This window comes from Netta rufina (assembly GCF_964035555.1).
Source record: "Netta rufina genome assembly, chromosome: 6".
Lineage (NCBI taxonomy): Eukaryota > Metazoa > Chordata > Aves > Anseriformes > Anatidae > Netta > Netta rufina.
In genome coordinates, this window is record NC_140129.1 from 20,011,005 (window position 1) to 20,035,429 (window position 24,425).

General features: G+C 36.3%; 1 protein-coding gene across 1 annotated transcript in view; it reads right to left on the reverse strand.

Moving 5' to 3' along the window:
- MYO3B (myosin IIIB) overlaps positions 1–24,425 on the reverse strand; it is a gene marked incomplete at both ends in the record, with an annotated part of 189,956 nt that overhangs the window by 159,039 nt on the left and 6,492 nt on the right. Inside the window, 5 exons of the mRNA XM_084289478.1 lie at positions 3,039–3,115; positions 6,440–6,539; positions 6,802–6,906; positions 9,217–9,351; positions 10,895–11,078. Coding sequence (XP_084145604.1) covers positions 3,039–3,115; positions 6,440–6,539; positions 6,802–6,906; positions 9,217–9,351; positions 10,895–11,078 — 601 coding nt within the window. The remainder of the gene's footprint in view (positions 1–3,038; positions 3,116–6,439; positions 6,540–6,801; positions 6,907–9,216; positions 9,352–10,894; positions 11,079–24,425) is intronic.

Below are 24,425 nucleotides of genomic sequence, written 5' to 3' on the forward strand. Positions count from 1 at the left end.
ACAAACACTAAGAAAGCACCTGTATGACTTGAGCACGTGTTACAACAACTGGTCATTTAAAAGCTATTTCAACAACAGCGTAACAGGCATCTGAGCATCCTGCAGCTGTTTTGCAGATTCGCGCACCTATGAAACATGCTCAGTGTGGCTTGCATTGGCATGCAAATGTGACTATGCTTTATGGTACTGGGTTAGCGATTTTGATAAATCTTTCCAGTAAACAGGAAGGATTTAAAGCTAGCCCTGTTCCAATTTTGATGTGCTATGCACATAACATACATTGGTTATAAGCATGTCATATTTTCTGATCAAATCTATCTCAAAGTCTCTGCTTATTCCTGCAGGTTTTTACCTTATGTTAAGAATAAACACTTGCAAGCAGGATGAAAAATACTTTTGGTATGATTGCTGCCTTTGATTGCAATTACTGATGCAAGACAGTACTGAAAAAAAAACCTTCTAATAATCTGAGTTCAATAAAATATTTCATAATATGAGGAGTATTTTTTAAAGGTTTCAGAATGTCTTCAATGAAGGTGATTCCATAAATAATGCTTGCACAGTGGTTTCTAAGGTATCTTGTGTCTCCTTTGTGACGTAAACTGGTTGTTATGGAGATGGTAAAATATCAACCATTCTTTGTGAGACTGTACAAGATCAATTTTGGATCCGTTACAGCAGCTTTTTTTCTCTGCTCAGCTGTAATCAGCCTTCCTTAGCAAGAGAAAGGGATGTATAAAAAGTATAAAGTATTTTAAAACAAACAAACATTTACACAACACTTTAAACTGTTTGATGTACAGAAATAGACCTGCGTGCACTTGTAACATGCAAATTTCATCCCAAATTCAATTAAGTTTAATGGCCTTCAATGTAAATGAAGCTACTACTGTTATTTACGTTTAAGAGCATACAAAAAAATCAGACCACTCCCTTTTCATCCCCCTTTTTTTTTTTTTTTTTTTTTTAATTTCATAAACTGTATCATATAAAAAAATGTATTTCTTACAGAGCGGTAGACAAAGATTAACGACTTTATATCTTAAAATCTTTAATTAGTTGGATAACCATTTAACCCCAAATTTACTGAAATTACATAAGGTACTTTTTTTTTTTAAAGTGTGTTTTAACTTTCTCGAGCTTCATGAGATAAAGGGTTATGCCTGGAGAAAATTATATAAAAAAATATAGTCTAAGGCCATTGGCTAGGACCGCCACAGATTATTTTTCTGTTTTTAATCTATGCCAGTCCATGGGTCCCACTGTGCATATTCCCAGTCAGTGAAAGAAATCTGAACTTTAGGTTTTGGTACTCACAAACATACAGAGTCTTTGTACCACCTCACAAAGTCAACCAGCTGTAACTATTGTCTGTGTTACTCTGTTCCTGAAGTAAATCTTGTAAAAACAAATAAACAATCAGAAAACATAAAATTTATTGTCTAGTACTGGCTGCTTTTTAAATCTACGAGTAAAACTTGCTCAAATTTTACTATAATGTGCAACCATCGCTCTTTCACCCTGACATCTCTCCCACTGCATTGACACTTGTAACTGTTCAGTGGTGGGAAATAATTTCTTTAAACACAACATGCAAAACTTCCTAGATGCCTATTTTACATTTTCAATTACCTACTTCCCTTCTACCATAGCATTTGAAAAACCTGTGAGCAGCAGTACAGATTACATGAAACTATTACATGGACTATACATGAAAGTTGTTGTTCTTTCCTAGTAAACATTTAATTCTGGTTTAGTATTTACCTTCATACTATGACTGATTCCATGACATCAACACACATATGATTATGTTGAAATTTGCCATGTTGTAGCTTATTCAAACACTTTATTAATTACATTTTTTTTGGCCCAACTACTTCACATGACAGTCTGTGATTAATCTTAAAGAACACAATTAATTTAAGCTTAAACAACACACAGCTGAATCAGGGTTTTTTCAGTGTCCTCTAGCAGGACAGGAAGGTGGAATCTCCTTCTCCCACCCTGTATTTAGATGTATAGACAAGCACACCAAAACACACTCCCCCCTGCTATAAGACCAGCAGGACATAATACCCTAATGGAGAAGGAGAACTAGATGTTTGAAAATGCATTAAGATCTTCAAAAGAAAGACAAGTCAAAAATTATTAACAGATATCATTCTTATCTACTACTACTGTTCAGTGTGCATACTTCAGTTTAGCAGACATTAAATCCTCATTAATTTAACCTTTCCTTTAAATATCAGTGCTGCTTAGGCCAATATAGTAATAGATTAGGACGAGTGATGCAAGTTTTGGCTCCTGAAAGCACACACGAATAGCATAACAACTACTATTTTTTTTAATCTCCCTCTCCCACACTCAGAGTACCTACCTTCATAACTAAGCAAATGGATCAACAAAACGGATCAATTAGCCAACTGTAGAAAAACTGCATGCATTTTCTCAGAACAGAAATCCAACCATAGGTAACAAACCATGAACACATGCACACAAATATTCACACTGTGTAAGACGATGCAGGGCCAGAGCAGTGTCAGAAGCATTAGCCCAGGAGAGGATTGGTCCGCAAGAGACTGCAGATTTGCAGACTTCGGTTTCCCCCATCCCCAAGCTGTAAGATGTAGATCCCTATCTACTATATACCTGATAATTTTATGAAGTGTTCCCTTCATCTCTCATATTGGAACTTTTCACCTAAAAAGAATTTCTATAGAATTACACTGAGTGTATTTGATTGTGAAATCATAAAATTTACATGGAGACCCCCTGTACTTTATGGAAACATGACATAGAAGAAATTGTTGAACATTATTACTGTTAAAGAAATCAATTTTGTATATTCTAACAGGACATTCATCTTACTGAATAGGGGCCATAGATATAGAGGAAAGTAGAAACACAACCTAAGGTAACAAGAAGAGATACTTCTTTCGCATGCTGTGTGGAAAAAAAAAAAAAAAAAAAAAAAAAACAAATTATGCATTGCAATGAAAGAAGACAACCCAAACAGGATTGAGAAAACATTTGCCTACCTCAGGTGCCATCCAAAAGGGTGTTCCCACTGAAGTGTTTCTACGCAGCCGTGTGCTGGTGAGCTGGGCTGAAACACCTGCAATAAAACACATCCAATCTTGGCTTCAAATTCATTACCTCATTGTAATCAGTTTACTTCAAGTACCTGTGAAACAAACTTTGAGCCTGAGAGTACAGCTGCAGAATGCCTGGCCAAAGTAAGTGCAGCATTTGTACTGAATTCTTTGATTAATTTCCTTTTTTTCCCATATTCATAGCTTGTCCCAGACAGACCACAGCTTGCTATTTTATTTCAGAATTGCTGAGAGATTCTTTGTGAATGACTCTCAGTTTGAAGCACTTTCATTCAAATTCAAAAAATTAATTGGCACCTAAATATCACAGACATGTAATCTGCTGTTTTCATGAATATAAACTAGAACACTTCAAATTGCAAACAGAATTTAAAACTTCTGTTCCAGAAATATTGCCCAAGTCTAGCTGAAATTTATTCCCTGAATACTGCTGGCAGGAAACTTGCTCACTGGAGTATTTGCTGAAGCTCCTGCTCAACAAAACATTTATGCACTTGCTTAAATCTTTCTCTGTGGAGAAAATCATGGAAGCTCAAGATCACATTGTAGCTTGTACTAAGTTAAGCACGTGCTTAAAACAAAGCTTGTGAAGCTTGTGCTTCACTGCTTTGCTGACTGGGGCTGGACTACTGAAGCACAGCTGAAAAAAGGAAGGAAGGAACTAGAGCAAAATCAACCACCACTAAACAAATTAGAATGAACTTTCACAGCTAGTCTTTTTCTATGCTCTGGTCAATTTATAATTGAATTATAGAATTCAGGAGCATTCCAATAAGCTGACACAAAAGCAATATTGACTTAAAAATATTTCAAGTTAATATGGATTTAAAAAAAAGAAAAAGAAAACACAGCTCCTGTGGTATTACCCAAGAAGAGAAACAGGTAGACACATATGACAGACTTGTGCCTGATTCCAATAAATGAGACTCAAAATTGTCATTTGTAAGTTAAATAGATTGCTGGCTCCAAGATTCAACTAGAATCATAGAATGGTTTTGGTTGGAAGGGACCTTAAAGATCATTTAATTCCAACGCCCCTGGCCATGGTCAGGGACACGTATCACTAGACCAGGTTACTCAAAGCCCCATCCGACCTGGCTTTAAATTCTGTATTTATTTTTCATATCAGTGTGATTGCAAGCCGTCAGTGATTTACTGAGTATCACTGTGAAACAGCTAATGGTGAGTGCCTACAAAAAGACTGCATTTAACTCTGATCTTTCTTCAGCTAGCCTAACTTGGAGCTGTATCTATGGTCATTCCAAAACAGTGCAGAATACCAAAGAGCAGAGACAGAAAGTAAGAGGAATACAGTGGGAAAGAGAGAACGAACATGAGCATGAATGAATGATTAGTTGCAGATATTTCGGGTCAGCTTACACTATGGTGAATATTTATTCAAGTATCATGCTGTTGACAGCAGCTGAAGAAAGAAATATGTATCATGTTGAAAAAAACAAGTCGTAAAGTCATGCAATAAAGGCAAAGAATTGCCTTTATTCTCAGTTAAGGATATTTGTGCAATCCTCTCTATGTGCTAATATCCTTATGTACTGCCTTGAGTATGAGATCTCTCCTCCCCCCCTTCAAGACTGTCTCATTCTGTCGACAGAATGGACAGAGCTCACTGAGGTAGTCACTGAATACTTCCTTTTATCCCCATCAATTTGAATTCTAGTTCCTTATGTAGTATGCCCATCCAATGGGAAATTCAGAATTATTATTTCCTTTTCTTTTTGACAGCTTTCCTTCACTCCTTATCAAATAGTAAATCTCCTTAACATTCCTGCAAAATGAGGAAGGATTATTAGTTCCAGGGATTAACCTAAAAATATAAAATGCATCCACTGTTTTTCTGTACTTAATCTGAGACCTTTCAGTTTTCAGGCACTCCACATGCCTTAAGTATAGCTGTAATGGATCTCAGCTGCAGTTCAAGAACATTTAGCTCTTCTGCAAGGAAGGAAAAGGTGTTTCAGACTGGGTACTACGAAAATGAGAAACAGAGTGGCCATTTCTAAAAAGTTTGATGCAAATGACTTGATAACAAGAGAAACTCTGGCAGAAGCAGGAATAGTCTCCAATTTGATGCCATTCAGTTGTCTGAACTGCAAGACCGTTCTCTTTCTGAACCCTGCATTTTTCACAATGTATCTTCCACTTTCTGCAACAAGTGAGGCACACAGTTCTACAATTTTGCCTGTGACTCAGTACTAATTTGTTCCCAGAGTCCCTTCTGTGACTAAGGCAGTGGGCTAGAGAGGAAAAAAGCAACTTCATGAAAGTTTGGTGCATGATACTTCAGACAGGAAGCACACAGATATGTTGCATCTCGGTATTTCCTAATGGTTAAATATTAGGAACACTTGAGTGTTTGGTCATATATTTTTCTTGAGGTAGCTGTATTTGTTGTAATTCACTAGTATTATTGTTTAAATTTAAATGTCATAGAAACACACGTACACAAAAAAAAACATAGAAAGCGAGAGACCAAGAAGATGCCAGAAAGGTTGGTATTCTCATTTTCCTTCATGCTCTGCTAAGCATACATCTGTTATTCACACAGTACTATTCTCAATGATAATTACCTTATGTATTATATGGTTTTGCTAATAAATCACATATTACTAATAACCTGTTTCTGTTACCCACTAACAAAATTGATCATTCCATTGCATACATATCCGACGGACTAAAGCATCCCCTTATTTCTCTGAGTGCGTATTCATAGGAAGTAAAATGCTGAACCAAGTTAAATTTTATTGCCAGTCAATTTCTCTCTCCTTCTCTCTCCCTTCTCTTCTTGTTCTTACGATGTTTCCAGACTGCCATGCTAATATCTAACAAACAGCAGTAATCACAAATTAAATGGATACTGGGTTTTGGACCCATGGGACCATTTTACCTTCTGCTCAGAGGGAATAAAATGCTAGAGGCTAGCAAAAGTCATTTCAGAGAAAAGAATGGTTTCTTTTCATATGCAAAAGATTCAATATTTAAATTTAAATTAGGAGAATTACCCTGAAACTGACATACTTTGTGAAATGAAAAAAAGCTTTGTAAATAAAATGACACCTTCAAAGCTACTTTTAATTATTAAATTATTATGTTTATGCTTTTAAGCTAGAAGTCTGTCACTGATTTTTTGCTAGAATTTTTATTCTTGCTGTATCAGGTTGCTTTTCCATTTTTCCTCCTCAAAATAATCTCGAGCATCCTCCTGAAAAAGTCTCTCATTATAGCATTCTGCCTTCCCAGTGGAAAGTAAACAGACGCCTTTGGCTAAACTGCATGTATGAAGAAAACAAATGGGAAGTGGTCATTACCAAAGTCAACGAGCTTGACTCCACCTTCTGTTGTCAGAAGAATGTTGTTCCCTTTGACATCACGATGAATGATCCGGTTATTGTGCAAATGCTGAAGGCCCTATATGCCAGCAGTAACAGAAATAAGTTTACTCCCTTATTTAAAAACAATTACCCTACTATTAGGGAATGTAATGAAGACAATCTGCACATAGTCTATAGAAACATCTGTCCACCAGATTACATGCTCAATACAACCCCTGCTGCTATAATGGCCCACATAATATTGTCAACATTACCATACTTTATAAATGGAAAATGTATGTATGAGATGAGTAAATTGCACCCTCTGCTGTCATTACAAGCCCAATGAACATACTTACCAAGAGAGCACCATATAAAATGTATGAGATTATAGCTTCATCCAATCGTTGGCCACACTTCAGCAGACCTTTGACAAGCTCTGTGACAGAACCTCCATTGCACAGCTGTTAAGGGGGGAGTTGCACAGGGAAAAAAAGCAAGACAAGTTCCCAGTTACTCAACATGCTTGGTTAGGCTGTGAACACCTACCAAAACCGCACTACAATAAAAGTCTGGGAGCAACTAGATTTTTATCTTGCAGTTATTTAGGTTGTCCTCCATACCTTAGAATATAATTCATTAACGATATTAATAATAAATCACAGCGACTTAGGTGGGGAAAGGGAAGTGAAATTTTATAAAGTGGAACTTATAAAATGTAATTATAAATCAAAATATTATTAACAGGACTGTATTTTGATGTTAAAAGAGGATTCAAGCCCAATTTAAATTACTTAGTATTTTCAGATTTGTGCGTTGTATTTCTGAAAAAAATGTTTTTGTGCAAAGAAAATGTCAGACAGAAAAGACGGATGCTCTTGATAACCGTGAGGCAACAAATTGCAGTCATTTTAAACTTTCACTCCATCAATGCTCCTGCTGGCAGGCAGTATAAAGTAGACAGAAACCATATCTTTATACTCCAAACTTGATGGCATGTGCTGCCAGCAACTGATATAAAGCATTTTGATCCAGGAAAGCTGTTTCTTGCAAGCATTTCACTAGTAATGGACAGCCATACAGCAAAAGAGGAGGAGAAAAAGTAAAATTAGAATCTTTGTATTTTTTCACCCACACCATTACTTCACTGTCCATGCCCTTCTAGTAGCTATTCCTCTGTTTAAGGTGTCTACTTCTCATCTTAGGCTATTATCAAAGTAAGATCCTGTTTGTAATGAGTAAATATGCCAAATCTATTCCTAAAGGGAAAAAAAAAAAAAAAAAAAAAAACCTACAACATTTTTATTAGAGAATTTTTAAGTTGCACATTTAACAAATATATTTCATCAAAGATGAATCAAAGTGAATATTATGTGTATTTCGTTTTAATGAAAAAAGTGTTAATGTATAATATAAAAAGTCACTGTTACACATACATAAATTTGCATGTAAATTCCAAGAGATTAAATGGTTTGCCTCGTCTGGTAAACTTATCCATATAAGGAAAACAAATATTTTTTTAATGTCAACTGTCTTTTAAATTTTGGAAAACGTGCACCAAAAACCGCATGACATTAACATACTAATTGATAAATTCTGTACAGAGAACTAACTCTCCCACATTCTACATTCAATTTTGTTATACAGAAAACTTTGAAATTTTGCTGTACAAAATTTGTTATATGGAATACCATGTATGATATATCTGTCCAACATGCTACTCCAGAGATAAAAAAGAAAACACACGGGAAACCAAGCCCAAACTCAACACAGAGCCAGTATATATACAGTTAAAAACAAAAACAGTAACAAAACAAAAATACTAAAGATTCTTTTTCAGTTGTCACTGAAATTAAATATGAAAGATTCAAACAGTTCACTCAAACAACATAATTCTGCAGTATATAGAAGGTAGATATATTGATGACATTCTACATTTGTTAAGTGGAAGTAAAGCTTCTCCATTCTGCTTCCAGTTATCATTCAAGACTAGGCAGTAGAATTTCTAAAATGATCTGTACTTAAAAAGCAAATGTTAACTTTCTTCAGTCTAGTTATAACTGAGTAAAATTTTTGAGTGGCCTGCTAGCTCTACTCATCAGTCTATGCAAAGCTCTGTATCTATTAAGCCTAGAAAACATTTACAAGTGCTCATCTTGCAACGATCTTTGGCAGTCACTTAACTGGCAACAAGACTACGAAGTGTTAGTTTCCACTTTTCATTGCAAGAATACTGACTGCAACTGAAGAAGAGATAATAATAAGCATTTCTGTTGCTAGTTTCTCGAACAACCAACCTCTTGGTTAAATGATATTACAATTCTGTAATATCATTTTTTTCCATTACATTTTCTTTCTTCACTTGTGCAATAGGAAGCATGTTTGTTAAGCATCCTCCATGTTACTCCTCATAACATTTTGCATTCCCTTTGAGAGCATAACCTCTCAAAAAATTAGAGAAATGTTTTATCCAATATTTTCCCCAACATGAAAAAAATAAGCTGTTTTTAGGTGAACCATTCTTATCAACAAGATTTGTTGGGTTTGGAGGAAAAATGTAGCTTCTAGAATAGAAATAAAATGCAAGGACGTTTTCTATTAAATAAAGTTTGTGTGATTTCCAACAGAGGACTACGACACATCATCTATCACCCTTTTTTTGATAAATAGCCCCTATCAGTGAATCATGAAAGTCAGTGACTCTTCTAGCAATACAGAACAGAGGCCCACCAACATTTGCTAGTTAAGATGTAATATTATCAAAATGTTTTTACCTCAAGTACTAGCCAGAGCTGTCCTCCCACATACTGATCTGCTTTGTAAAACATCCCATAAAATCTAACAACGTTAGGATGATTAGGAAGAAACTGTAAGATATTATATTCTGCTTCAATTTCTTCATCTACATCCTAAGTAGAAAAAAAATACAAAACATATAAACACTATAAGCCTGTTCAAAACAAAACAAAATTATAAGAACCATTTTTTAATCAGTTTGTAATTTTAAATAAAATTTTATTTATTTTTATGCATTTTTATTTATTTTAATGCAGCTGAAAATACTCACATGAAATTGTAAATTTAATCCACATCAAATCATGACACTTTTGTTTTTACATAAAAAAACATGAAATCTGTGTAAAGTAAGTGGTTCTTCTTCAAGGATTCTTTTAATACATAATATACATAACCAGAAAATAAATAAAAAAAATAAACTGAACTATGCTTGGCTGTCTAAATAATACATTTGCATGTGTATTAGTTTTTAACTTGTTTTCAAACATGCATATTTTTTAAGGTGCAGGCTACATGTAAACATGGAGCTCTGATTCATTCTTTTTTCTGTGGTCCAAACAGAACCATAGATGGGGCCACACAGAGAACAATTTCACAAAACCTCAAAGTGGAACACAATAAAAATAAAGACATTCTTAAGAGGAAAAGACAGACATACACCAGAAACCACTGAAGAGTGAAAAATCAAAATTTGTTAAATAAGGAAATGTTACTAAATATTTGTTAATGAAACAATTCTGTGACAATTACAAAATACTGTTTAATATCAGCACACAAGCTGCAATTCAGAACAGCACCTAAGCAGTAAATTTCTTTCTGCAGAGACTGCATGTATTAAAAAAATATATCATGCATTTACATGTTTCTTTTTTAATTATTTTTCCTAAAAAGGGTATAAGCTTATTTAGTACCTTTTTCAGATTTATACAGGAGAAAACCAAGATAATTTCTGAAGTGACAAATGACAGAAATTCAACTTTTCTTAGTAAATATATTAGCCTATTATGAACATACTCCATCTCAATCCAACCTGTACCACTGCCAATTAAATCTTTCACTGAAAACTAGGGCTTTGGTTCTCAAGGGAGGTTAGGCATTTAACTCCCACTACAACTGAAGCTGGTACAGAGCTACCTCCAAGAATCCATCCTGTGCTGCTCTTCTGTTTTTACCTTAACAATTGCTTAGCAGTGTTATCTACTTAGAGAAGATTACTATAAAATATCCTAAAGTTCACAGTCCTTCTGCAATGGAAAAAGTAGTTATTTTAGGGAGCACATAAAGTAAGAACATTTAAGATTAACAGCATTTTTTATTTCCCCTGCTGTAACAGGCCCCTAAAAGGGATTAATGTCTTTCTGCCTTCTTAGCATGTGCATGCTCCAAGTACAGGTATCAAAATTTGTACCAGAAGAATAATATAGATGTATAAATTAAACTAGGCAAATGTCATCTTCAAATAATATGCAAGATGATGAAATTGTCAGCTGTACCTTTGAGATGCTGGTTCAAAACCATTTCTTTCCACCAATGCATTCTGTGAAAACATTCTCTCCAGGATGCTTTCACGTATCTCACACATTTGAGCTACATTTCACATCTGTTTAAAAATTCTTTAAAATTAACAATGAAGTTACGGTTAATGTTTTTACTTACACTAATAGGATCCAGTATCTTTACTGCTGCCAGACTTCCATCTTTCTTATTGGCAACCTTATAGACTTTACCATAAGTGCCTTTCCCAATAGTCTCTATAATTTCCCAAGTATCTGAGGGATCAGCTAATGATTCTAGTCCAATCATATTGGAGTTATATTGAAATAATCCATATAATGGCTTCCTGGAAAAAAAAGCAAACACAAATACAGTGGAAAGCCCTAAGCACTTCTGTACTAAAGCAGCAGTGTTATGATAAAGAAACAAAATGCTGTCCTAACTTGAGAAGAAATGCAGATGGAATGACAAATGAAAACCAGGCAGAAAGATAAAAATCAATAAATAGAGAAATGCAAAGAAAACACTGAGGACCATTTCTCTCTTGATTTTTTGAGATGGATCAACTAGCATCTCGTTCCAAATGACTTCAGACACACACCTGAATTTTAAGGTTTGAGCCATTTCCTTTCTAATATCTGATATCTGCAAACCTGCTTAAAATAACTTTTAAAAATCTACTCTCTCATTTACCTCTACAACATTTGCAGCATCAATAACAACTATCTGGCATGTGAAATTTAGTCAGAAAGAAATGTGAGCCTGAGTAGGGAAACTGAGAAGTTAAAAAAGAGCAAAGCAGCAACTGTTCAATCTGATTAAAGAAATAAATGTGCTTTCTGTTCATGATAGAGAAGAGAAGAACCTGCAATCAAATTCACATGCAGTGCAGATCTGTATAGCGGTATTCAAAAATGGAAGCATGTGTCCATTTGCCTGCTTTGTTCCTTTTCCAGAAGAATTAAACTTTTAAAATTCCTTTAGATGCCAAGGAAAAGCATTTACATTTTATTAAAGTAATTTACTATACAGAAGGCACAAAACATGACACAAAACATTTGGTTTCTTGACAAAAAAAAAAAAAAGACGAGTGAAATAAAAGCTAGAGTTGATGGTCAATGTCATTAATCCATTGAGGGTCAATAATGTAAGTTATTAGGACAGTTTCTCACTGCTTGGATCCAATACATCATGCAGCAAATAAAGAACTGTATTTTGAATACATACAGTCAGCATCTCAACAGAGAAGCAGGTCAATTGAAAGAATTCACCAAAATCAGTGAACAGACTGGACTACGTGCACTGAAAACAACAGCCACAGAGACGTAGTTCCTGTTAAGACAGCCTTAAGAGCAAGGTTTGCTTGGGGAGGGGGGAAGAAGAATGCAAATGTATGTGGGAACAGTTGCATATCAGGTTAGAGAAACAAACAAAAACCAAACACATAAGAACACGTCATTTTAATGCTTTGGGAGAAATACTACAGTCGTTCATATGCAAAGACATAAAAGATGACTGCAAACTGTTTTGATGCAACCCACAAAAATAAATAAATAAATAAAAACAGAATGCTGGTATTTCACTGTCACTGTAACCACTAGCCCATCACTCAGAATGTCCAGAAAATGATACATGGCACTCTTCGTACCAATGTAAAACAAACATCCAAGAAGACCTTAATGCTAAAATGCTAAAGCTGAAATGTCTTTAGGAAGAACTTTCTCCTTTCACATCAGGCCTCACACCTGTTCTCGGCTTTGAGCGATATACTATGGTGGCTTCTAGCTGTGAAAATCTTACCAATGGCCTCCCCAGAGAGAGCCTCAGCCTATCAGAGACCTACGGATTACAAGAATTTCATGATTTCTGCCACCAGATGGAGAAAACTTCTCAGTGGTTAAATCTGTTCCAGGTGGGCAAGCAAAATAGCCCACACCAGATGCTGAAAAATTACACTTCGGCAATTAACTCTATTGGCTGGGGAACATCTTACACAAAGCTATTTGTGGCTGCACACACACAAGCTATTTGAGGAATGACTAGATGCCTACTGCACTCCACCAAACCCTGGTTTGCATACTGTAGAATAAAGCAGAGCAAAAGTAAAAGCAACTTGATGGAGTACAGACAAGCTGCTCTCTGGATAAAACAGGGACAAATAGCACGACTGATTTATTTTATTTATTTATTTTGGTAAATAGGAGAGATAACACACTAATTTCAAAATAAATCCTGTAAGAGCTTACCAAGATAGACAAGAGCAAAACAAAAATATTTAACATAGTTCAGCTACTGACAAGGTTTCTCTCCGCTGTCCATGAAATGAAGCATCCTCCACCAAGAAAGCAGATTTCATGGGTTTCTCTGTAACACCAGGACTCTGTGAAAACCTTCAGCAGTTGGAACAAACCGAGTTAGACCACATACAACAAACTAACTTTTTCTGATGGAAAACTCATAAATAACTTTTATGTCTATTTAAAGAAAATATCCCTGTGAGAATGGCATTAGAGTCAATAACTGTGTCTTATTACCACTTAATGGTAAGACAAGCAGACTACACATATTGTCTGATAATAAAAGCGTGGATGTGGCACATGGTTTAGTGATAAGCCTCAGTAAGTCAGGTTGATGGTTGGACTTGATCTTGAAGGTCTTTTCCAACTAAGATGATTCTCAGAAAAGATAACGTAAAAGAAATAAGGTTATAGACAGTTCCCAAGTTATTTTGCTCCTTGTGGAGCACAGTTTTCTTCAATGGCTTTAAACGGTCCCAAAAATAACCATCTGGAAAATTATGTGGTATTTTGCTAGCCCTACTATGATCCTCGCTCTTGATTCACAAAGCTCAAACTATATTGTGAAAAGAAAAAAGAACCTACACATTATAACTACACAGATATTTTATATGATGTAACTACTTCTGGAATAAAATCAACAATTTTTTTTGGAACATTTATTATTTCACAGCTATCTTTCACAGAAATCAAGAGGGACAAGAGGGACTCATAAGCAAGGAAAACAGTGCCAAGAATGGCTTCAGAATTACAGTTCTGTTTTCAGTACTGCCTTACTGAACTTTCATACAACAGTTATTTGCCTATTGCCTTCCAACAGGCACCCTTTTTCTAGTTCACTGTAAAAAGAGATATCCACAGAGGTTTTGAAATTAGTAACAGCCTCACTCCAGCCTGGTGCTTATACAGTGGTGGTATACAGCACTAGACAGTTTTGAATTCTGACATAGCTGGAAGGGACATAATAGCACTTCCAGTCAATACTAGTGAAACAATCAAACATCCTGTTTCCATATGAACAATTCTTGCACACTACTAATTTCTCAGCATTCTGTTTGTTGAATCCCTCTGCACCTCTTGTGAAACAGCTAGCTAATACTCTTATAGCATCTACACAAACGGTGGAAGAATGAGAACGCTGTACTCAGACGTATTTCACTATTTGTAAGGAGCTCAATATTGCTTACGAATAACCCACAGACGAATAACCCACAGACAGAAGAATTCAGAAGGCAAAGTTGACATAATCAGCTATGGCTTCAGCCAGCCATGACAGCCCCTATTCTGCTGGCTACTGATGGTCACACCAGGCCAGCTACCTGAGAAGCAATTGTTAGGGGAATTAATGAACCACTGAAAGGCATAAGAAAATCAATAGTCAGAACAGCTTCCTCTGCTAGTCTCCTCCTGCTGTTCCTCACTGGCTAGGTTAAAACAAAGAAGATGTCAATATCCTGAAACAAGCAAACAAATGAATCTATGAACACACCGTCCTGTAACTGTTCTCAAGTGGTCACAGAAAAGGGCATTGGAGAATGTCCTGTGCGCTTTTCTCTAGGGAATGAAGGTCAGTGACAGAAGCAGACGGAAAAAGATAGAAGTATGTTCAAAAGCTGTTATTGATGCTATACAACGTATGAACAAAAAGGACCATACTTCAATTGATCACGTTGTTTCACTAGGCCAACAGGAGAAAAAAGATAGGACAATCAGCAACACAACTGCTATTATTTATAGATGAAAGGTAGGTCCCTGAAAACACTCCTACTAAATTCAGTCCACAGAACAAGCCTCTGTTGAATACAGAAATCATGAAACAGACTCCGTGGGTGTTCAAAATGGAGACATAGGGGAAGTAACTGGGAAACATGTTCTTCTCCCTTTTCACATGCTCCAACTAAAACTTTTTAAACCTCTTATGAACTGTACTCACATACATTTTCTTTCACTACAAACAGTTCTAAAATATATTAAGGAATATCTTTGTTACTTTCTTTCCTTCTGCATTCTTTTCATGGATGCATTGGATAACCTAAACTTTTAGAGTTGCAAGATCAGCCACAGGACCAGGACAGAGAGCGGACTGTGTCCAAAGGTACTTCTGAGGACAGTGTTGTGAATACTTGCTTCCTTGTCTTGTCCTTGCTGAGCTTGTTGTTATGCTTTCAGTCCATCATAGCATGAAACATAAATCATATTCTTGAGTTTAACCATAAAAAATTGCACACCAAACACAAACTGACATCATGGCAGAAACACCTAAATGTCACTTCTTCATTCAGTTATATGGGTCCAGAAATAGAGAAAACTTGGTTAATGCCCAGCTGTGTTATCTGCTTCCACTTAGGGATCCTTGTAGTACAACACATACCTAAATTCTCCATGATGGATATTCCATTCCATTAAAAAAAAAAAAAAAAAAAGCCCAAATGCATCATCATGTGGGTAAATGGGCATTTACTATCCATCTAGTAAAGATATGTGCCAGCCTGCTAAGTCAGTACAATAAATCTGACATTTCTGCAATACTTGAAATAGAAGATTAACAGCTTTTTTAATTGTATCCTGTGTAAGATTATAAGCTTAATTCAATTTGTTGGATCAAATGCTTGAGTCTAAAACAAAACTCTCCTGGAAGATCCCGGAAAACGCATATCAGAAAAAAAGTAGGTGCCTAATCCAGACAATTCAGTGCCATGTTTTCACTCAGATCATTGCATCATTATCTGTTGCACTGTAATTTTTAAAGTAAATTCTTACTGCACATTATGTTTATGGGTAAAGCATTAATCTTTTTACAGGAATGCTTGATCATCTTTGTATCAATAATATAGATCAAACAGAAAAGACAACTACTCTGGGGAGAAAAATACATCCTCTGAATTAGCCATTTTCGTAAGTGAACAGATCCAGGGTGCAGGTAGGCAAGGATAAAGTACAGCTTGGCCCCTGACCAGCTCTTCTGCAAATATAATGCAAAATATAATAATATAATTCTGCAGATATAATAACAGTAATAACTACTTGGTATGCATTTTCAGTTTTTCTTGGTGGCCCATGCCAGATCAGGAGATGTTGCTGATTCTGTTGCTGGGTCACTTACTTTACTCTAGAACTATCTGTCACCTCATCTTGCTACTCCCAAGTAAGCACCACAATGCTCTTGAGAAAACTTCTACAAGCTTCAGGTAAACACTATCAGCATCTCCCTCAAAAATCATGTTCTACTTCCCAGAAATTCATTCTGATGCTTCTTTCTTAGCCTGGACCCATGGCTTCATGTTCGTTATAGGCTACTGCCTGTAACGGCCATACCAGTTGCCTTGACCTGAATCCTCTTTCTTGCTGAAAGGAACATGCAAATGATGTGGCAGCAGCCTTAAAGAGAGCTGCATGTACAGAATGGGGCTGCGCACTTTAAGTTTAATTAAATGCTGCCTCAATCAGCTACATAATCAAGGATGGAACAAGATATCATAGAGGTTCTCTAGAGTAGGAAAGTCTTAAAGATGAGGGTGAACTGAAGCCACTACAATTTTTTAATAACAATGATCTCCAGTATCTCTGAAAATTTTGTGGGGCTTTGATTCTCTTCCATCTCATCTTCACTGATAGAACAAAAGTAAAAACTCTGAAAATTAGCAAGATGTATTATTAATGGCAAATGACACTGCCAGGGTTTCTGGAAGGTACTTTGTATTTAAAAATATATATATAATGTAACCAACAGAAAAAAAATTGTATTAATTGGTGAAAGACCGAATGCTTTGCTAACACTCCTATTACTGCAAAAAAAAAAAAAAAAAAAAATCACCTCCTGCACAGGATAAACAAGGTATTTTTGAAGAGCTGTCTTATCCAGTAAGGTAAAGGGAACCATGCTGCTGGTATATAAAATCTTCTACTGAAGGTTTCAGTACCCCTGAAAATAAACCTACTGATCATTCATGAGGAATTACAACACGTTTCATTTGTCTGACTGCTAAATTAATCAGTTCCATGTCTACAACTCCGATCATCAAATGTTAAATAAGATGGTCTACCTAGCCAGTTACCATGATAAAATCAGTAACTATTACATTATAAATACAACAATAAACAGAAAGACCCACAAAATATTAAGCAGGAATTATTATCCAGGATCAGATCCAAATTTCTGAAAGCCATTTACCAACTCAAACAGGAAGTTCTGATCAGTTGCATTTCTATTGCAAAAATACTATTTATATTAGCCATCTAACCAGAATTCCAACAAACAAAATATACTAAGCAGTTACAAATGACTAACAGCTAACATATCAATTTCACCTCAGGCTAGGAACTCAGCATTAAAATGAAGTTTATAATCCCATGAGCCCATTCAGTTATAAACTGCAGGTGGCAAATCAAGTGACTACCGGCTACTGTCCCCATGTGTGAAAAATCAATACCTAAGAAGGTTTTCTCCACCTTCTCTGGCAGCAATTTAAGAGGGCAAACAAAACACATGTGTTAGCGTTAAAATGGAAGGATGAAGGGCAATGAACAGAACAATGACCCTTAGACCAAAACCAGCCTTCTCACTTCAGTCTAACCACAAAAGCCTGAGATGCTTTGTGTACAGATGACCAAAAAAATAATAATCTAAAACAGATGTAGGAGAACTGAAAGAAAACAACTGCAAACTTACATTAGCGACCTACTTTCTGAAACCAGCTTTTATCAGATTTTTCTCCTGCTAAGGATATTGGAGTTCTTCAGAATTAAAAAAGGTTCCTTCCAGGGAGCACCCGTATCTGCCAGTGCTGCGCAGAACCATGTGTTCTGCATGCTACTTCCCATGTCCCGTACTAGACAATACACTGTGTGTTAGCTTAAGTTGCTGTCACAGAGGGTACAGATAAACTGGTTGAATCCTAGCAGCTTCACTTCGTTAATGCTAAAGATCAGTGTGACACTAATTGATCCTGAGCCTGATCTATTTATCAAGTCTTTTACATGCTGAAGCTGAAGAATTAAAGCCACTCGGTCATTCACAGAGAGTGAGCAACAGAACTGCTCAGTTTTTTTGAAGGGATATTCCTACTGTTTCATGATATACTTTAATTGTATAATGTAATCAATCATAATTCATCACCATAGTGCTCCAGTATCACTTTTACAGCAGTTTTATTCTAATGAGGATTTTACAGAACACTCTCCTATATCCATAAGAAAAATAATAATAAACTGTTAACTGTGATACAAAGAGCAGTTCTCAGTGCTGACAATGACTCTTGCTTAAGATGAAGTATTTTCATCAGTAAGCTAGTTGTTATGCATTACCAGCATGTGTGCAGTAGCCTACCGTGACACCAATTTGCATAATTTCTCTTCTCTAACAGGCTTCAAAAATAATAATAGGCATATGAGATAGAATCTATTAATTTTAAACTTCCTTCAGCAGCTATCTTTATGGAGCAGTTATCAAAAGAACCTTTAAAGAATTAAGTTTAATAAATTATAAATGTATTATTCGGGTTATACTATCTGGGCCGATAACCATCTAAGTTGAATTCAGTAACAAAGACCAAAGCAAATCCACAAGCAATTTGTTCAACATGTTTCCAGAAGAAAAGTCTTACAAAAATTGCAGGACAATGTCAGTGTCTGCTGCTGTTCACAGTTAATTATTGAACTTGAAAATCAGTTAAAGATTTTAGGGTACAGATACATAAAAGAGAAGGACAGATAGCGATATGCATACAAGCTGCTCTGAGTTGTTATACCTATATACAATATTTAATATTGCCTTAATCTACAGCAAGAAACAAAGACAACTTTGTTTTTTTGCTGGCCTGAACCCCAAAGAAAGACATTACTATTTGTTAATATTTTAGGCAAGCAGAAAAATTCATATGTCAGCAAACTCTGATGGGAAGCTAGCTTTGGAAAGGAAAGTGAAAATAGCTTTCCACACTGTAACATAATAACTGATGGATCTCTTCTCATTTCCATGACTTCTGTATTTGTATACTCTGATCTGCATAACAAACAACACTGCTGCAACACCATAATTCTCCCAGATACTAACCTGATAAGAAATTGCACTTTGTGATTGCAAAGAGGAATTTAGATCTGGGTGCACTTTATTATACATTCTGATACATGGTCACCAGTAAGAAAGACCTGATTTGTCTTTATTGTACAAGGGAAGATGCCTGAATATCTACCACAATTTACATATGGGCCTAATCTCCACTAATACAAAAGCACATTACCAAAGTACTCAGCCATCCATTGAGGGAAAGGGGACAAGCACCTTGGGAGAAACAACAGATGCCAACATGAGCATGAGCAAAAACTCTCAGAGCTTGCTCCTGCCAGGTATTACACACTGAGAAGCACTAATCAATTCCAATCCCTACTGATTCAGGGGATTTGGCGGAGATTAACACCTGCAAAAGCTGTGATCTTGAAGAGAGAACAATTTAGTAATAAAAAATAAAATAAAATAAAATAAAATAAAATAAAATAAAATAAAATAAAATAAAATAAAATAAAATAAAATAAACTCCATGAACTTTCAGAACAGAATTTAAACACAACACAAAACAAAGAAACAAAGTGGCCTCTTTTCTGAGTTCAACTCCTGGACTGCTGCAAACACTCCTGAAGAAGGTTAGGAGAGTTACAAAGATAAAATGTGGCTCATAAGGATGGTTTACTATGCACTGGGTACAACAACTATCACCTGGAAAAAACAGCCTTTAGCAGTTCAGTATCAGCTATTCAGTTTTATTTTACATACTGTTCAGTTTAGGGTACAGCTCTGTGTTCAATACTGTAGACTTTCAGAACTTGAAAACTATTTTGTGACACCATTCAACAAACACAGAAGATAGATAATATACCCCTAGGTCACCACAAGCAGCGCTGAACTGGGAAGTCAGTTGAGACTTTCACCATAGAAGTAAATGAGACTGTATGCTCAATATGCACAGGATGCAGCACTATGTTTGCATCACATTTTTAACAAAACTATGACCTACAGACATTATGTTCTACGTCACAGAGCAATAGGTCGTCTTCCACAATGAGAATACCCACTGCAAACAACCCCAGTTCCTACCTTCTGTTGAATCTAAGAGTATCTACTAAAAGAGCAAAGCTTGAAAGAGAGTAAAAGCACGATAAACAAAACAGCAATTGACACCATCCAGTCAAGAAAGATACAGAGCAATGTGTTGTAAGGATCTTATTGTAGGATGCTCCCGTTACTAGATAGCATTATAAAGTGTTTACATTTCAAGTACAATTCAATGAGTTGGAAGAACTCATGAGATACTTTTGACTGTAACTGATGTCCTTACCACACAAGCCATATTTATACAAGCTTCAGGTTCTCTATTTGGACAAATTAGTACCTGACTCAGAGATATATTGGAAGGTACCACCTACACAGACATTGCCAGCATCTCTCTGAAGATTACAGCAACATTACACTTGATAGTCTGCTGGAATATCCACACAGAATCCTCATTGCCTGTCCCCAGGTCACTGCAGACAGACAATCCCATGGACTGGTACATTTCTAAGTGTCCCTTGAGGCTCAGCGCGTGTGCATATTGGCTTCACTGTCTGCTCCTGTCACAGAAATGCGACCTGTGGACCAGCTCCGCTAGCTGCACAGGTATGCTGGCAGCTCTTTCCTGGTGCCCTGACATCCTCTTGCAGCGCTCTGCAATAAGGGTATGTATACTTACAATGTGGAACACTTCAATATGCAGACTTAACAGGGTTTCTGAAGACCACTTTAATTTAGCTATTACATGGAGCATAAGTGCACAGTTAAAACAATAAACACCTTGTCATAAAAATTCCCTGTCTCCACTTTCTGATATTGCAAATTCTTTCACCTTAACCCACTATACTCAGGAGTCCTCAACATCTTCTTTCAAACTTGTACCATTCACTCTGAAACACCATGGATCTTTTATAAGTCACTCCTCCCGATCTCAGTAGCAAGCACCCTTTTGTGAACAGAAAGGCTGATTTTCCTTTAAAACAGCTGGTAATAATCTTTGTCCCTTAATCTCTCAGCCTTCATCCTTAGACAGTTCCTCTTCAACCCCACTGTGTAACCAAAACCTCCCACTGAAGTCTGCCTCCCAGTTTAAGCTTAAGGCTTCATATCTGACTTGTCACGTGGATTATTCAACACATTTAAAGCCATTCATTCATCAGAATTTTCTTCTTTATTAGCTTTTGGCAGGTGCAAGGTTTATTTCAAACAATCCACAGAAGCAAAAGTAGATCAGACAATGCAAATACACCCCCATCCAAATCATGCTTGTAGCCTGAGAAACTTAGACACAAACTTCCCAACATCAAACTGAAATCATATACTGCATGGAGATTCCCTAAATTGTCCAAACTGTCAATATGCTCACATTATATACACATTTCTGTAAAAGCACTTTCCTCACACCACTACTATTCACACATTAGAAGGTTTGTTGAATAGTCTAGAACACCAACGGTTGCATCAAAAAGATAATCCTGTGGGGGTGTTCCAGCAAAAACAGTATTTTGTGCTGCTTTTTGGAAATTGCCATATCTGACTGATATCCTTGTTGTATCAATTGTACAAAGGTAATTTTCTACAATGAATTATTCATTTCCTATTGTTATCGGACATCTGAGATAGTCATAAATATTTATATGACCAGTTAATTCACTAATGAAAACTGAACTCCTTCTAAAAATGGGATGTTATCTCAGAGGAATGCTGACCTAATGTTATGCTTAACCTTTACATTAGTGAAGCCAACTACCATATGAGACACAATTACAGAAGCTGGAAAAAATTATTTTGAAGGCAGGGCATAGGAACAGGTTAACATATCAGGACAGAACGATGTTGTCTGTACCCTAGAAATATTATTCCACTTTTCCCTATCTCTAATTTCCCAGTTTGTAAAATTGGGAATAACATTCTCTACCCTTACACTCTTTTTGCAATCCTTGGGTTTCTCACTACCATTCCAGAGAGGTTTCCTCTTCAGAAATAGAAATATCTCTTCATTTTAGACATTGAGTTATTGGTTTGTGCATTTGCCTCTGCAACTTCATTATCCTTCACAACCACTAAGAAATGTTTTGGGCTGCTAGCTGCCTGAGAGTAGTTCACTACCACCTACAGATTGCAAGAGCCTACAGGCACAAATTCCTCGGAGTTAGCCGGCTGTATTGATATCATCCCTCACTCAAACCAGGTCAATATAAGCTGCTAATAACAGGATTTATTTACTATAGCCACAGTAGACAATGCAGTTCACCAAGGTTTACAAAGTCACAAGAGAACAAATATTAAAAGACACAAGTCTATACCCATCTAGACTTAAATCAGCCTTACAGGTTTCCCACATCTAATAATTTCACAGGTCTTTTTCAGCTTATATACCCTCACAGAAGAGAATCCTACTTCAGCAATCATTTTTGCTTTACAATCCATCCCTGTCTCTGGGGTAACTCCTCTTTTTCCCCTCCCCTAAAACACAAACCACTACTTATTCATCTAAGAAGGGAGTAATTTGTTCCTTCCATCAAACTACTGCTTGCCACCTTCTGGAGAGGCTGATGTGAACAGTTTCACCTGCCCCTTAACCTACTTTGGTGATTACTCACATCTGACTGAACTTTTCACAAGCTGTCAGCCCCTTGCGAAGCATGACAGTAGCTGCTAAATCTCAGAAACAAGACTCTGTATACATTTACATTTTTTTATATTTGTTATCTTATAAATTAACAACCATACTTCAAGGAGACACACTAATCAGGGTGTTTGTCTCGTTTAATTGTGTATTTAACAACAAATGTTGCTGGAGTTACTGGTTCAGCATACAATCCTATTTTTGAGGGATGTTGTAACAAAGCAGATCCAAGGCAGGGCTACAGATCCCTTGTCTAGTTCAGTCCACAACATGGGGGAAAACACTGCTGTCATGAGTCTGGAAGCAGAGGCACTACTGGGAATAGTAGAAAATTGTACAAATTACAACTACTTCTTTCCTCTTGTCACTGCTGAAAGAGATCATTAAAGGAGCTTTACAAAGACTGTTGATTTTAAAACTGCAAATTCATGTGTCTTATCTTCAGGGAAAAAGGATCTCAGACCTACTGTGATTTCAGTAATGGTTCACTCAACTCCTGGGCTCTGGGAACACAAAAATGAGGAGGAAAATTGAGGAGCTGTAAACCATGGTTCATTCTGTACCTTCAACTACAGGATGCCAGTGAAAAGTAAAGAAAAACAGCTAGGCGATAGCAGTTTTTTTCTGATGCAGTTTTTTCTAATTTACAATTTTCTGCTAATTCAGATGTAGAAAGGATATACAGTGCAGTGTTACAAAAACAGAAGGAATGAGGCACTCCATGTAAAAATCATAGCCATTGAAAATTCTCTCTATGTGAAGAAAATAATGAAAAATAATGAAAAATAATGAAAACAAAGAAAATAATGAAAATCCATGTCTGTCAAATGATGAAGATATAATCATGCAAGTTTGGGAGTTATATAAGTTCCTGATAAAAGATCTTATCATAATTATTCAAAAGGAAAGTACTGCAAAATCCAGAATTACTCCTTGACAAGGCAATTAGATTTTGTCAGGAGGTGAAGTCATCCACGCCAGAATTAATCTTATCTTGAGTGGGTTGAACTCTGACACAGCAAAGGAATCCAAAACATACCAAGAAAAGAGACCTGCAGCAGAGAGACAAGTAAGCTCAGACTTGAGCGAGATCAGCAGGCAAAACTGCATATCGAGTGTAAGAACCAGCACAGAATACTGCTCAGCACATCAAAAGATACGTGAGAAGCACAATGGATTACATCATTTTGTGAAAGTCTGCAATGTGCCTGCTTCAGTCAGGAGCTGCATTTAACAAGAGCCCATTGTCCTTGGTCCCTACTTGAGCTAAATGACAGCTATGTACCCCAGTCATTAACACCCAGTCCCTAACCCACAGACTTGGTCTCCTGGCCAAACCCTAAGCCTGCCTTGCTGCTACGGACTTGTCTGGCAGTCATTGGACGGTTGGCTAACCCGCAGCCAGACAATTTTTTCATGGTCTCTATTTTTACTTGCTTAAAGAAAGACTGATGAAGATATGCATGCTACAGCACTGCCTGTAATAAATGATAAATTTAAGAATTCACAGACTTTTAGACTAAACTTTAATGGTCATATCTTACACTAGATACTCGTTACATATAACATGCACATTCAAAAGGATGTGGTGTTTAATATACAAGATACATATTTTGAGGTAAACAAACCTATTTTTTTTTATGCATACATGTACATGCATAGAGTATGCAATCATTTGAGGACATAAGGATACATTGCTCTTCCTTAACTAAGTAGTTATTC